This window comes from Podarcis tiliguerta (assembly GCF_965153285.1).
Source record: "Podarcis tiliguerta genome assembly, chromosome: 9".
In the NCBI taxonomy this organism is placed as follows: domain Eukaryota; kingdom Metazoa; phylum Chordata; class Lepidosauria; order Squamata; family Lacertidae; genus Podarcis; species Podarcis tiliguerta.
The window spans coordinates 35509638-35526278 of NC_139542.1; the positions used below are offsets into that span (position 1 = coordinate 35509638).

The 16641-nt window shown below is 41.6% G+C and overlaps 1 protein-coding gene across 2 annotated transcripts; it reads left to right on the top strand.

The window, feature by feature from the left end:
• The first annotated feature begins 629 nt into the window (after positions 1-629).
• On the top strand, positions 630-16635 carry USP38 (ubiquitin specific peptidase 38). Of its 2 annotated transcripts, XM_083457202.1 has the most exons (10): positions 630-1629; positions 3472-3601; positions 6749-6878; positions 7001-7102; positions 8428-8586; positions 9558-9751; positions 10458-10551; positions 11268-11374; positions 12931-14278; positions 15659-16635. In XM_083457202.1, exons 1-10 carry the CDS (start codon positions 906-908, stop codon positions 15818-15820), a joined length of 3150 nt encoding a protein of 1049 aa, XP_083313328.1. In that variant the 5' UTR covers positions 630-905; the 3' UTR covers positions 15821-16635. The 2 variants fall into 2 exon arrangements, with proteins under 2 accessions (XP_083313328.1, XP_083313329.1); XM_083457203.1 differs by lacking the exon at positions 7001-7102 and having other exon boundaries at positions 673-1629.
• The last annotated feature ends 6 nt before the right edge of the window (positions 16636-16641 follow it).

Below are 16641 nucleotides of genomic sequence, written 5' to 3' on the forward strand. Positions count from 1 at the left end.
GCGGGACCCAAAAACCCCTTTCTCCTCATTCCACTAAGCCGCCTCCAATGGAGGAAGAAGCCTTTGAGACAAGCTGCCCCAGACGAACACGAGAGGGAGGGGCTATTGCAACCATCTCTTTCTTATTTGCTGGGTCGCTGTGGAGAACAGAATGCTTGACTTGATAGGCCTTTGGTCTGATCCAGGAAAGTTTTCATCTTCTTAAGGTAGAAAACCCCATATCCCCTGAGGTAGAAAACTCTCTCGTTGTTGGGCTATTTTCCACTTGAGAGGAGTGCTGCACATAGGAGAGCGTTCAAAACAAAACAAAACAGACCAGACCTTTGCTGTCTGAAGTACCACACAGCCCACCAGAGAGCGGTTTCTGAGTCCTGAGCCCCTGCTTTAGTTCTCCACGAAGAGCTGCTTTAGAGAAGAGGCGCGAGGGCTCTTGACAGCCCCCCAACCATTTCAAGAGACCAGCAGAGCTCCGCCCCTTCAACTCCTCCTCCTCCTCCTCAGGTTTCGCCCCTCCCTCTTTTATCGCGCGGCCCCGCCTCTCTACCTCCACGAGCTCTGTGATTGGGCCGCAGCGCAAGGGCCGCAGCACGCCCTCCGCGGCGGAATGGGCGCATGCGCGTTGCTAGGGCTTACGGATGAGAAAACGAGCGCTCCGCCGGTTGTTTATGTGCGTTCCGAGTAATTCCACTTCCTGCCTGGCGTGACTGTGCGCCGCTCCGTCGCTTCCGGGTCTGATGCTTCCCGGCGTCCGGGGCCTCTGAGGTACCGGTGTTTCGAAACCTGCCGAGAAAGGCGGGCTGGGGCCGATGTTGAGGCGCCGCTGCCGGCCGGGGGGGTGACGAGGGGGGTGACAGAAGAGAAGGGCCGGCGGGGCCTGGTCGCCCGATGGTGGGCCGGCGCTCGCCATGGACAAGATCCTGGAGGGCCTGGTGAGCTCCTCGCACCCGCTGCCGCTGAAGCGCGTGATCGTGCGGCGCGTGGTGGAGTCGGCCGAGACGCCTCAGAGCGCGCCCGAGTGCCGGGCCATGTTCTCGCTCAGCACCCGCCTCATCCTCCAGGGCCCCGACCAGTTCCAGCGCCAGGTGGGGCGGCAGGTGCTCGAGGCCTACGCCCGCCACCACCGCGACGACTTCGAGGCCTTCTTCACGCGCGGGCTGGTGCTGGCCTTGCTCCAGGGGGGAGACCCGGCGCTGCCGCCGCCGCCTCTTCCCGTCGTGGCTCCCGGCCTGGGGCCTAGCCTGGACCCGGCCGTGCTGGACTACATCCAGGTGGGGCTGCGCCTACTCATCAGCTGCCCGGCGGTGCTGGAGCTCTTCGCGCTGCTTCAAGGGGAAGCGCTGCGCCTGGTGAGCGAGAGGCCGCCGGCGCCGCTGTGCGCTCGCCTCTGCCAGCTCCTCAGCGACTTCCCGCAGTGCCTGCCCCGCGGCAGGAAGCCCGCGCTCGCCTTCTGCCAGCAGCTGGTGCGCAGCATCGCCCACTTCCAGACGCAGGGCACCCGCGAGGCCGAGCTGCGCCTCTACGTCTCCCAGGTCACCCAAGTCAGCGGCCTCCTGCGTAGCATCTGGAAGGCAGAGCCCGACACGCTGCTGCCCTCCTTGCAGGAGCTCTTTGCCATCATCTCCTCCACCGGTGAGTTGCTGTTTCGCTTGGTAAGGCATGGGCTTCAGTGCCCCTCTGGGGTTTGCAGAGGTATCACCTTAGGAAGAGCAAGAAGTAGGCTTGTGCTGTCACCCCTACAGGCATCGCCAAATGTTCTCCTTGTACAGTGGTACCTCGGGTTATGAACTCAATTCGTTCTGGTGGTCCGTTCTTAGCCTGAAACTTTAGCTAATGGGGCCTGCTGCGTCACCGCCACGTGATTTCTGTTCTCATCCTGAAACAAAGTTCTTAACCTGAGGTACTGTTTCTGGGTTAGCGGAGTCTGTAACCTGAAGCATCTCTAACCCGAGGTACCACTGTACAACATGAGCAGCATTCTCCCCAATGTCATCCTAGGCAGCTCTGGCAACATGTGTAAACAAGAACAAAGCTCTGTGGTTACATTAGTTAAAGGAGTGGTGATGCAAGAGCAAGTCATGGCTTTATCTTCAGTTCTCCTGTGGTTCTTGTTTGCACATTTTTCTGGAAAAGCTCATTGCTCCTGGGTTTCAAAGGTAACATTTGTATTGGGCCAAAGTTTAAGGCAACAAGAAGTGTAGATAAAGTAATAAGTAAAGCACTTAAAATTTATGTAACCTTTTCCAAAGTAGGTGAGTTTTAAAAAGCAATGGGTCCATGACATACAAGCTATTAGATCAGGGAACCACATCTTCCTTGTAGTCCTTCCCTCTTGGGCCAAAAATCATTGTGCATTTGGTGCTTAATATTTAGCCAAGTTTGGACAGAACTTAGAGAGCAGCTTGAGTCTCTTCCTTGACAACTCTTGCAGAGAGAAAGGCTTTGTCTTTGGTTAGCTGTTTGGTTACTTTTAGATAACTTTGAAACTCGGCTGAAGTCATAGAGTGGCTTGTGCTAAAAAAAGAAGTTATAACTGTAACTGAAACAGATACTGGGGATAACACTATTAACTTAAACATTTCAGTATTAGTTTAATCTGGCTAATGATGTGAATTTCCTGAAAATTTTCCTAGAGAAATTAGAGTAATTTGCATCACAAATATTTCAGTTTATACTGGAAAAAAATTCTGATGCTCTAAGAGAGTGAACTAATTTACCATCTTTCTCACATTTTTATAAAACATTACTTCATACAATGCATAGTTAAACTATGAAGTGTTGCTCCCACAAGTAGTGATGACCTCCAATTTTGAGAGCTTTCAAAGAGGTTTAGACAGATTCAGAGGGGATAAGGATATTAATGGCTGCTAGCCACTATGGTTTATGTTCTGCCTCCCTTGTTGGAGGTGATATGCCTCTGAATGCCACTTCCTGGGAATCGTAAACGGGGAGAGCGCTGTTGTGCTCAGGTCCTTCTTTCATGCTTCCTGTAGGCATCTGGTTGACTATTGTGAGAGCAGAATACTGGACTAGATAGACCACTGGCCTAATGCAGCAGAGGCTTTTCATATGTTTCCTCAGTTCCAGAATATTAACTACTTGGCTATTAACTTCCCCACACGTGTTTGTGCTCTGTTCATGACCAACACATTTCTGGAATTCAAAAAGTTGCTAGATATGTGGTACATACAGATAGACTACTCCCAAGGAGATGAAAGTGGGGGAATACCCAAGTTTCCTTCTCGTTTGATCACTTAACATCCTAGAAAATACTAAGGCAGAACAAAGGAAGAAATTCTTCTGCTGGACTTAATTTACAAAAACATATTTGAATGGATTAAGATGTTGCTTAGAACTTGAATAATCTGTTGTAATAGAACTTTAATATATTCTTGAAATGTGTTTCAAAGTTCAGTAGGAAAAAGAGTACAAGCAAAGCATAAAACTTCTTTCTTGCGTATTTGTCTATTGTAGATTTTGAACCCTCAGTTGCCTTGGCAAGTCTTGTGCAGCATATCCCATTACAGATGATTACAGTGCTCATCGGAAGCCTTACCACAGATCCAAATGTAAAAGATGCAAGTATGACTCAAGCTTTGTGCAGGTATTGTCTTTGTGTTAGAAAAGAGCATGACAACATTGCCCAAATTGAAAACCTCATAGCTGTTTGATCATGTGAGTTTTAACGGAGAGATTCAATCTGCATAAATTGGTAAATGAACAAAACACTTTCTGAAGAGGAAAAAAGCATTTGTTTTTAGACTATGTTTTAGACACTGTTGTGGCAAGCACAGTCTTAGAAGAGGCGTTCCTTCTTTTGTGAGAGAAGAGGAAAAATGTCTCTACTAAGTTCTGGCATGCCATCCATGTTTTTGTAAATATTTGTACTAAAAATAAACATGCATTTGTGTTGTGTGTTTTTATTGTCTGATTCATCAGGGATGCAAACCCTGATGCCAGATATTGCAGCCATAAAAACAGTAATGCCATTAACATATTTTGCAACCGAATGAAATCTTTAAAAATTGGAAATTGTGACTCAGGAAAATCTGTAGTGGTACAGTTTAATCATTGACAAAGAACTTATTATGGTATCCTAATACAGCAATCTGCCTTTTAAAGTAAAAACAGTTTCCGCCAAAGAACCTGACCTGTAAAGTTACCTTGTCATAATAAGTTAGATATTGTTTCTTTTCAGCAGCATAATCTTGTTCTTCTTGGTTAGTAAGTATTTAGTAAGCTTTTGTGAAGCAAGTAGTAATTACTGGCCTTTGGATAAAAGTTGATGGGTAAAATTTGCTGCTATTTAAAAACAGGTGGTTTTGAACATGGGGTACACTCCAGCAACATGAAAGCTGCAATCTATGTGCATTTGCTTGGGAGCAAGTCCCATTGACTTCAATGGTATTTACTTCCAATGAAGCATGCATATGATCATGTACATTCATTGAGATAAAACAATTCTATACATTTTTGTACATCCTAGCTGGACATTTAGAGGACAAAAGTAGCACTATGTGAATCTATCTTGAGCTGCAAAATGCATTGTTTGGGACTTGTGGTGATGCTGAGTATAATCTCAGTATATTTTATACAAAGGTGCTTTCATTCATGGTTTTCTGGCAATTCTGTCCTTTCTGTTTCAGTCCCCTGCACCACATTCAATCCCATTTTGGAATGTCCCCTGATCTTTAGGAGTTTCTTTTCAGGGGACTCCAATATATAACAGGCAGGAAAGTCTTATTGTTTGAGGAGGTTTATCTCTAGATCCAAGAAATCTTAAACATCAGATTATCTGTATTTTCCAAATGTTGACAATGGTTGTAACATCCAGCATTTAGAAATCTGCAAATGTAATAAATCAAATTCTGGATACCAGTCTAGGATATGAAGTACTGAAAAAGGGCAATAAAAAGAAATGAAGATGATGGTGCTTAATCACATTGCTAAGAACAAACAAATGGCTGAATTCATTAAGCCTATTAGTAGCTGTTCTGGGGCCTTTGGAGATTATGGTCTGGCTGCAAGTTTTCGTTGCATGCATATGGTTAATAACAACAGTTTCTGACAGACAAACATCTGTCAATCAACACATATATGGTAGGCTGCTAAGTAAACCTAGAGATCTAACTGTCCCTTTTTTCTGAAAATGATTTATTTGGTTTTGATTGTTTAAATTCTTATACCTTTGTGGGCCATAGATTTTAAAACTTACATAGCCTTGCAAATAAGTGCTCAACATTTTCTAGCTAACACACACAGTATTTTACTAGCCCACATACAAATCTTATTTGCCTATCACGTTAAATTTTAGTGCTGGCAACTCTTATAGACCATAAGAGACAAGTCCCATGGCTACAGGATAAATACATCATCAGTTAGTGAAATTTTTCTGAGGCAGCCAGCTTCACCTGCCTTTTCTTTCTAGCTGAGCAACTGCAGTCGTTTATATTTGTCAGCTAGATGAAGAGGAGTAAAAAGAGAAGTTGGCTGCTCTTTTACCTCTTGAACTAATATGAGGATAGGTGTAGTATAATGTCAACGATCACAAAAGACTGCATCTAGGTGAGCTGGAAGAAACGTTAATTGCTTGGCAGAGCCTGTCATCCTTTATGCATTCATAGTCTTTTACAGGGTTTGCAGCTAAACATGGGTGAGCTCTCCCTGGCTTGATTTGGTTGGGAGCAGCAGTTATGAGCAAATGTGCAAGATGCTTGGAAAAAGTTATTTTCCCCATCTCCCCCCCAAAAAACTGTTCCCATCCTGGTTAGTTCCAACATCCTTTATCTGGCTCCTGCTATGGTGGTGGGAGAAATATTTTTCCTTCCTCCACCTTGGCACTAGAGAAAGAAATTGGGGTGTCTATTTCTCCCTTCTTCCAGGCACCTAGAATTCTGAGAAATGTCATTTTCGCAAAAACATAGACATCATAAGGTTGGAAAGAAGAAACTTATTTCTGGGTTGGGGGTTGTATACTCAGTTTGTTTCGAAAGTGAGTACCGTGAGTCACTAAGGTTCATATTTTGAGCCAAGTCATTGGTTACTAAGGACAGCAACATCTCTGCTTTCTGTTGCTAAATGCAGGCATCACAAACTCGAAGGAATGCTGGGTCACCTTGTTTGTTGGTTGTACTAGTGAGGGATATGCGCTTGCTGCTTCTGCACAGGGTTTTTTTTTCCTTTCTGAAAGAAAAGTAAATGTTACATTAAATGTTTTGGTTTCCTAGCATATCTTAGCATTGTGCAAGGACCAGTCAGAAAAAAGAAACTATTACGTCAAGATCCTGCTTCTTTTAATTCAGATCTCTGCCATAAATGTTTTATTTGAAAACTTTGGACATGAGGATAGTGTTTAATAAAGACTACTGGTTGGCTTTGACATTTATTGGTAAATGTTTACAGAATGGCAGAAAATGGGGAGGGCATAAAAGCATTGATCTGCATTCATGACACTTGTACAACAGTATTCCACACAGCGCTCCAAACAAAAAAGCTCCCATTAGCTTGATGAAATAAATTCTTATTTTCTAAGTGGTGTAGTACTGCAGTTTGAGTACTGAGACTAATGAACTTCCCCCTGCCACGAAACCTTGGAGAAAGTTGTTTGCAAAGGCTAGAGAATATGCAGTGTCACGACTCTCGGTGTGACTTAATGGGATCGTCATAATATGAAAACCAACACAAACTGTGGGGCAATAGTTAGAACTTCTTTTTTGGCTGAAATACTAACAAGCACCCCATCTTTTTTCAGAATGATTGAATGGCTGTCCTGGCCATTGGCTCAGCATGTGGAGACCTGGGTCATAGCACTCTTGAAAGGGCTGGCTGCAGTCCAGAAGTTTACTATACTCATTGATGTTACTTTGCTTAAGATTGAAATGGTAGGTATGGTTGCTTTTGTAGAACAGCTTTTCTGCTTATTCCAGACTGGTGTAAATATTGTGTAACACAGAATGAAAACTGAAGAATATCTCAATTCTGATGTGTTTGGTTTTTTTTGAAGGTTTTTAATCGACTTTGGTTTCCTCTTGTGAGACCTGGTGCTTTGGCTGTCCTTTCTCACATGTTGCTTAGTTTTCAGCATTCTCCAGAGGCTTTTCACTTGGTAAGTTTTCATTTGTCTGAGCTTTAAACCTACTGCTTACAAACAACTTCCATAGCTTTCTTTGTAAAACCTAGACTTCAGTCTTGTGTTCGTACTGGAGGGTGGCTTGTGGCTTGTTGTAAACCAGCCATAATAGCCAACTTCACATCTGTACTGCAGATAATAAGGTCTGTTCTTCTAGTCACATCATGTATTGCAACTTCAGTTTTATCCTGCTCTGTGCTGAAGATATATTGTACAAAACAAGTTTTAAAACAAATAGAACTAGATACTAAGAATTGTGAGAACTCCTTGTACACTTACCCGTACACAAGTACTTGGCAAGGGGAGTTAGACAGAGCCACTGCCACACAAGATGCCTCAATGTTCCTGCCAGTTCATGATGTTCAGTTATGTTTTAAACACCTCCTACAGTCTGTATTGAGGGCCAAATTCACAGTTGGCCTCTGAGCTCTTCATGCCAGCGGCTACTCCACAGTCTTGAATGTGCAGGCTACACACAGGCACACAACCATCTCAGCTAATTTTTCTACATCATCTGAGGGAGGGAGATTATGCACCCATCAGATTAGAGATAGGGGACATCAGGGTCCACCCACCCTAGCACTGTATCTACTCATCTTTTTTCCTGCTGCCACCAACAAAATCTGTGGGGTCTCAAGAGGGGCCAGAATTGCTGGGGGGAGCAGATCAGGCCTTCAAACTGGGGGGGTTAAACACCTCTCACTTAAATAGTAATATGAAGGCACATAATTCAATAAAGATGTTTCTAAAATTCTGTTGGAAGTCAAAGATGTAGCTAGCCTGCTTAAAAAGTTGTTGAATACAGGCTTTTCTAGAATTTTCTAATTCATACTGTTTTGATTGTGAATTCCTTTTAAGATTTTGAATTTATGGGCAAGGTGCAGGTGAGCCACTCTTGATGGAGCTACAAGCTAATACCAGGATAAATCCATAGAATACGGAGCAGGTTGTACGTTATCAGGGTGACAGTAAACAATACAGGCCATTAAATGTTTCAGTCATAATATTTAGAACACCCTTCCCCAAATTTGTTCTTCAGCTATTTGGGGTTTTGTTGTCCAAAATTGTTGAAAGGCAGCAGGTTGGGGAAGGCTGATTTAGAAGAACAATGCATTACTAAAGCAATGTTGCTGTCTATCCTGATTTATGTATCTTAATGGAATTGTGGGTTTTGTGTTACAACTTTTGCCCCTTACTATTAAAATGGTTATCAGTTATTAATTGCACTCAAGTAGATATGAATAGCATAGTTTTTCAGATGAACTTGGGCAAATGCTTTGGTCTTTTTCTCTTAACATTAGATTGTTCCTCATGTGGACAAGCTGGTAAAATCTTTCAAAATCAATGGCCTTGCCTCCAGTGCAACATTTTTGGGACAGCTGAGTGAGCTAATACACTGTATGATGTATCATTACTCTGGATTCCCAGAACTCTATGAACCTATTTTAGAAGCTATCAAGGTAATGCAAATAAATTAAATGCTACAGGTTGAAAACGAGGGGTGGTCTTGATGCTCTGCAGTGAATCTGCAGTGAATTTTTTGATTGAGGGGAAAAAATGGATTATATTGTAGAACTAGAAAAATCACTGGCTAGGAAGATGTGAAAAAATAAAATAAGATCTCTGGTTGCTTAATCCAGAAAAGCACTAAAAAGCAGAATATGGTAATATGCACCCTTACTTTGTGGGAGCATTTTCATAAGAGTTACTGAATATTATTGGTGATTGTCGAAGGGAAAAGTCACTATGTATTAACTCAGTGATAGTGAAAATGGTTTGAAATGACCAAGATATTTCCTGATCAGAAATGTTGTTTCTATTGCCTTTGTGTTGTGCACTGTGGAAGAATGTATACATTGACTTTTATTTGGTTTATTGTATTTCTATGCCACTTTTCATTCAGATCAAATCAATATATATATAGTGACACCATTGTCATAAGATGTGGAACAATTCCTTCCATAAAGGCAGAAAGCACACACAGCAGTATATTTGGCTTTGACTGTTGTACCTTTTGGTTGGGGTATCATTTTTAAAAAATGCATCTTATGGTGAACAGAGGCTGTCAAGTGTTTTTGCTACACTTTACAGCTTGAGAGGCACTCTTTGTGGCATAGAAAAAGCAGGAACAGATCAAAGATTACCTACAAGTCTCTGATTTGACAGTATCTTTAGAGTTGATAAGACACAGCCTCTAGTAATTTTTCTTGGCTGTGCGTTCACAGTGAATCTTTGATGGCTGGCCAAACAACTGTACTGTCAGTTCTCACAAAGACAACTGTGATATTTTTTCAGCATTACCATGAGTAAAGAGCCTGAGTTGTGAGGACAATGTGGGGTGACTGTTGCTGCTTTGTAGATATTGTTGTGAAAACAAGTGCTTAAAGTTGTTGCTGTTCACTGCTCAGTGTTGAATTTTCCCTTCTTGTAGGACCTTCCCAAACCCAGTGAAGACAAAATTAAAATGATACTGAATCAGAGTGCCTGGACATCTCAATCCAGTTCCTTGCAATCTTGTCTGTCTAGATTTTCTGGAAAATCTGAAACGGGAAAGACTGGTCTGATTAACTTAGGAAATACATGTTATATGAACAGTGTGATTCAGGCATTATTCATGGCTACAGAGTAAGTTTAAACTTCCTCTTGTGAGGAATCCCAGGCATTTGTTTATACTAAAGAATTTTTAAAAAAAATATTCATGGAGCACATCATTATGGTTTTGATATTGCCAGTGAAGAACTAGGTAACATGGCAAAATTGGTCCAGTGGCCTAAATTAGTTTTCCTTAACCAAACATTGGGCTCAAATATATTGGAGTTCACATTATATCCTGCATGTCATCATGTATTCACGTTAATATTGGTAAAAATTATTCCATTTACATAAGTCATCGTGGCAATAAAATATTGTTTACTTTGTTCCCTGATACATGTTTATGCACTCAAAGAAAATCACCAATTGGGAGTTTTTTGAAAAATGCCCACTTTTTTTTTAGACTATCACCTTCTATAATTTTTTTTAAAAATCTAGTTTGAATTAAAACAAGGTATGTGTTGTATGAATAATGGTTGATAATCTGACTAAGTCATACTTGGAGTTGACCACTTTAAATCAGTGGAATAAAAAGATTTCACTGATTTCATTCTAACAACTCTAGTAGGACTAGTATTGGATATTGCCCATAGTGTGCTGGGTCATTCAGACCATTCTGTATTACAAAAGCAAACACTGAGCAAAGCTAATGTCAGATAAATCTGTTCTGCGCCATCAGAACACTGTGTAAATGACGAAACATGAAACCATTGTCATCTCATCTCTTTCTCTTTTGCAGTTTCAGGAGGCATGTATTATCTTTAAATCTAAATGGGTGCAATACATTAATGAGAAAGTTGCAACATCTATTTGCATTTTTGGCTCATACTCAGGTGTGTGTAACTCTTTTAATTTTCTAAATATTGTAGCCATAATGTCCAAAACTTGCATCTGTCTAAATGTTCTACCAGAATGTACCTAGAGAAAAATACATTCATATTTCCTATATATTATTTGAATATTCTCAGCTTTTCTAAGCCAAAAGAAAAGAATAGCCTTGTTTTCCATGAGTGAAATTTTATAAGTTGCAAAAACCTGTGCAGAATAGTTAAGATCTAGCCAACATAGTTGAGATTTTCAGAGAGGCATTTTTTTATTGTCGCCAGTTTCAGACATTTGTTCCCAGCTTCTCAGACCTTGCTTTGTGAAGTCACAAATGAGCATCCAAGTATGGCTGCTGTGTACAACTGAAAAAAACCCCACTGTACATAAGGCACCAAAACAATTAGGAAAAAGGGATGAAAGTAGTTCATATTCTTGCTACACCCATATAACTTTTCTAGCTTTAAGCCGTTTGTCTTCTTGAATATTTTGTAGGAAAAAAGATTTGTTTTAAGTTCTAGATTATTTTTATGTAAGAGATAGATTTGAGGTACAACTATGTGCACTAGACCTGTGTATGTTTTTTATATCTGAGATTTATTCTGTCATACTTGCATACACTTGCAATCTATTCATTTGAGCGTCCCAATGCAGAAATTAAGGAATGCTTCATAGAGTGGTGTCATTACTTTGCATTTCACTTGATTTTGCTTGCTTCCTGATACAGAGAGAAGCCTATGCTCCTCGGATTTTCTTTGAGGCTTCCAGGCCACCCTGGTTCACCCCTAGGTCCCAGCAGGACTGCTCTGAGTATCTCCGGTTCCTGCTAGATAGGTATAGTGCTCCGAAATCTGCATTGGTGTTTTTTACATTGTTGACCAGAGAAAAATAACCAGAGATAACCATCACAGATTTCTAAGTTCTTTTGTGCTAGAGTTTTACCTAGAATTGCAAGGTATAACAGTATTCCCAATCCTCAAGGATTCAGAACTGAGGGAGGAATTCAGTGTCACAATATTGTGATCATTCCTTCAGTGCAAGCATCTCTGCTTGCCAAATGACATGCTCTCCCTTCCAGTGTTAGAAACACAGATATATAAGCTAGGCGCCAAATGGCTCCTTAAACCAGGCTTACAGTCGCCAAAATGGAATGCCTAGTTGCCATTTTGGGGCCAAATGGCTCAAACATATTTTTCAATATGTCATTTGAGTTCTTGAAATTTGTTCTGATTGTGCAGATAAAATATGACAGATAGCATTATGCAGGATGTGTTGCTAGTGTGGGAAAACAATCAAGATCCAAGCATCCCCAGGCATGCACCTCCAGATGGGGGCGATGACAGGCACCATCCTGGCACCTGGGCATCTGCACTTGGTAGCAAGTGGTCAATAGCCAGATGCAAAATGCGCCTGGAGAATTTCAAACACTGCTCCTGTCTCCCTCCCCCCACATGGATCTGGAGGGTCTCCTGATTCAGAGGAGGAGCAACCCTGTTGCACAAGGGTGACTTACTTAGTTTAATTGAATGTGGCCCTGAATATCTGTGGTAGAGAACTGCTGCTGGGGGGGGGGGTGGGATCTAGGTTCTGTTTGGTCTCTTTAATTAGCATGCATTTGCAAAGCCAAAATGGCTGACTACTCTTCTTAGCTCCAACATGCATGCATGCCATTGGTGTTTACATCTGTAATCTAACCGTATTTTTTCCAGTAAGACATTCAACTTGGCTTACAATCAGCAGTTATGTCTGTTCTAGAAAAATCTTGAATCCCTGCAAGCGATTTTTTTTTAATGCAGGAAACTTTTTTATGTAATACACTAAATAACTCTCCAGTTTCCTTCCTTGATCAAGTTCCATTAGGGGTAAAAAGTAAATCACAAGGCTGGTACCAACAGTTATTTGTATGTGAGAGACACATATAAGGTAAAGGGGTAAAAGGACCCCTGACCATTAGGTCCAGTCGTGACCGACTCTGGGGTTGTGGCGCTCATCTCGCTTTATTGGCCGAGGGAGCCGTTGTATAGCTTCCGGGTCATGTGGCCAGCATGACTAAGCCGCTTCTGGCGAACCAGAGCAGCGCACGGAAACGCCGTTTACCTTCCCGCCGGAGCAGTACCTATTTATCTACTTGCACTTTGACGTGCTTTTGAACTGCTAGGTTGGCAGGAGCAGGGACCAAGCAACGGGAGCTTACCCTGTTGCGGGGATTCGAACCGCCGACCTTCTGATTGGCAAGCCCTAGGCTCTGTGGTTTAACCCACAGCGTCACCCGTGTCCCTAAGAGACACATATACATATTTACAAATAAACAAACTGAAACAGTGATGCTTTAATCAGTGAAGAGAAATTGGTAGAGAAATAAATAATCTCATTTGATTTCTCCTCTTTAGGCTGCATGAAGAAGAGAGGACCCTGAAAGCCCTTTCTTTGGGAAAGCTTTCAGAGGATATGAATGAAGAGTCTGTCGTCCAGGAGGTGTGCAGCAACACGCAGCTGATTACCAAACAACCTTGCAGAGAGGAAAGAACATTAATAGAGAAAATGTTTCGGGGGAAACTACAAACAAGCATATGTTGTTTGAACTGCAAAAGTACTTCTTACAAAGAAGAAGCCTTCACAGATCTTTCACTTGCTTTCTGTCCTCCTGTATTCTTAGAAAACGTTGACCCACCAAGTACAGAAAATTCACCTGAAGGAAAAGATGACTGCATGGAACAAGTCAGTACCAGGGCATTCAGTCCTGTGCCAGAAACAGCAGCTGATGGTTTAGCAATTGGCGATTGCTGTGAAATGGTCACAAATGATGGGACCTCAAAAGACCCTCCCATTGATTCAAACTGTGAAAACACTAAAGATCCTTTTCCATGCAAGGCTGAGAACAGGGATAGCTTGCGGAAACACGTCAGTGAAGCTACTCCCTCAGTTACTGACTTGCTGAATTATTTTCTGGCACCCGAGGTTCTTAAAGGGGATAACAAATATTATTGTGAAAAATGTGCCTCTCTACAGAATGCGGAAAAAACTATGCAAATTGTGGAGGAGCCAGAATACCTCATTCTTACTCTCCTAAGGTTTTCATACGACCCCAAATGTCACATTAGGCGCAAAATCTTAGACAATGTGTCTTTGCCGCTTGTTCTGGAGTTACCTGTCAAAAGAACTGCGTCACCCTTAAGTCCTGTATCGGGCGTGTGGTCTATGGGTGTTGAATTTTCTGACACTGGTGAGAATCTAGCTAAAAAACTCAAGCCCTCTGGTGCTGAAGAAGTGTGTTGCCCTCAACTAGTCCCTTATGTTATAAGTTCTGTAGTTGTACATTCTGGCATATCATCTGAAAGTGGGCATTATTATTCTTATGCCCGAAACGTTGCCAGTTCAGGGCCTTCATTAGGATCTTGTGATCAAACCCAAAGTCTGGCTTTAGCTTATCCACAAAGCAACTTGATGGCTGGAGAGGCTCCCGTTGCAGCTGCTGAAAAGGAACTGGATGAAAATGAGGTGTCAAAGGAGTGGTTTTTATTTAATGATAGCCGAGTGACATTTACCTCATTTCAGTCAGTCCAGAAAATTACGAGCAGATTCCCCAAGGACACTGCTTATGTGCTGGTTTACAAAAAACAGAACAGTACAAGTACACTCAGCGCTAAATCAACCAATGGGCTCTGGGTCAACGGAGATCCCCCTCTGCAGAAAGATCTTATGGATGCCATTACAAAAGACAATAAGCTATATTTGCAGGTAAGGTGCAGACATTGCTAATGTGATCAGCTGGCTTAAGACTGTAATCCTATACCCACTTAACATTGTAGTAAGCACAACTGAACTCAGTGGGACGTACTGCTTCTTAGTGGACATGCATATGATTGTACTGTAAAAGCTTAATGCAGGCATCTAGCTATAGTTATAAGTCCAAGACTGTAGCTTGCAGACAAATACAAGAGACTTTGCATGGTTTTGAGCTGCTGGATCCCTTCCATCTACATGGGGCGGCACTTCTGGAGGTAAGAGCACAGTGCTGACATCTCTTCACACAATGGTTTGGCAACTCACTTCAGATTGTTTTTTGGCTTGTCAAGTTTGTAAGCTGGCTTGTCTAGTTCAGACATCTCACCCAACATTATTATGGTTCCTTAGCCATGTTTGAGTGTGAAGTCTGAACTGAGCCTTTACCTAGTAGATCTTTCAGTTGTGTAGGCTATTATTATACTTTCCACAAGAATGCTATGTGACATTCAGTGTGAATATTTTGCAGACATGTAGTTCTGATGATATCCTCACATCGCCTGGAAATTGTATTGAGGCTTTAATCACCAGGCCAGTATGTGCAAGAGAACTGAAATTATACAGCCTGTATCTTTTGAAGTCGTTCTACAGCTTTCATGATCTTGCTAGGATTGTAAGAATTATAGCTTTGGGTTCATTTTAAAAGTTTGTAGCACTTAAATTTGTGGGGCAGTGTTTGAATATGTGATTGAAATAGCTTTGGGTGTCCTCAGGCTGCTTCACAAGAAGCAGCTTTTGTATATACCAAGTAGCAGCCCTCCAGGTGTGTGTGTGTGTGTGTGTGTGTGTCTTTGTGTCTGTCTGTCTCTGTCTTCCCAGGTCTGCTATCTGCATCCCCTTGGTTGATGCCAGAGATTAATTCTGGGACCTCTAGCATGCAAGGCAATGTACTGTGGCCCCAGTTAAATGTCTCTTCTGTTTTTCAAAGCACATGACTGCATAACATCTGCAAAATCTATTGGCACAATTTTTAAAAAAGTAATTTTGGGGAGGCAAAAGTAACAATTGATTTAGCTTTCATTCCTTTAATGATGCCTGCCACTTAAAGCATTTAAGTTACGGACAATTTAAATTATTTACATGGTAAACTACCACATGATCTTTGGATGAAGGGCAGTATATAAATTTAATTAATTGATGATGATTATAATCTCTGTTGCATAGTGCTAGCAGGTGCTTCTGTTACTTGCTTCTGCTTTTGAGTTTCTGCTTGAGCATTCTGCAGCACTGCTGAACAAACTGGTGTAGCTGTGCCAAATGCAAATTTCCGTGTGCCCCCCTCTTACTCTGAAATTAGCTTAAATGTTCATAACTAGGTTTATTTGTCTATTTCAGGAGCAGGAGCTTAGCGCTCGAACACAGGCCCTTCAAGCAGCTGCAGCTTCGTGCTCCTTTCGGCCAAATGGATTTGATGACAATGACCCCCCAGGAAGCTGTGGGCCAACTGGCGGAGGTGGTGGAGGCGGATTTAGCACTCTTGGCAGACTAGTGTTCTAGGAAGAGAGCATCAAATGCATTCATTGGTTTCCAAACAGCTCCTGATACTGCTTAGGACTGTTCTTACTGAACTGTATTAAATAATGTACTAAGCTTTTTTTTCCAAGATGTGATCTTTGTTCTAAAGAGAACTCTCTTTTTTTATTTGAAATAAATAACTGCATCATGGAGAAATCTACCTCTTAAATTCACTTGTTTTTATGGAAAGATATTCTTCCAAAAGAGGAGTTAGAAGATTTTTATGACACTAGATGAACTAGTAAAAAGCACTTGCAATATGTAATCCCAAATCCATTGATGAAAGAATAATTATTCTTTGAAAAAGAGATGGTTACTCAACCCCAGCAGTGTTTGTGGTGGGGTTGATTTGTCCTCAAAGGCTCTGGAGTTGGTAACCTGAAAATAAATGAGAATCCAATGTGCTAACAATGTAATCCAGGATAAGAAATACTCAAACTCAATATATTTGCATTACAGGTACATATATTAAAAAGTCACTTTAATGTGCTTGTTAAATCATTTTTCCAAATGTGCATGGTCTTGTAGGGGGTGGGAATTAAGTAAAAAAAAAAAAAAAGCAAAGTTTGTAGTATTTTTAATTGCTTTGAGGATTTTAAAATTATTTCAGGGAGTACATCTGCTGTGTTTTGAAGGAAAAGACTTTGTACGTGCCTTGTACTTTAACAAAGTACAAAACCTTTTGAGGCTGCGGAAGAGTGTAGAACATGAGATGTTAATTTCTTGTTTAATATGAACTTAATACATTTTTGGAAAGTGTTAGCTTCGCCAGAAGTAAAGTCTGATGGTTCTAAAAATACATT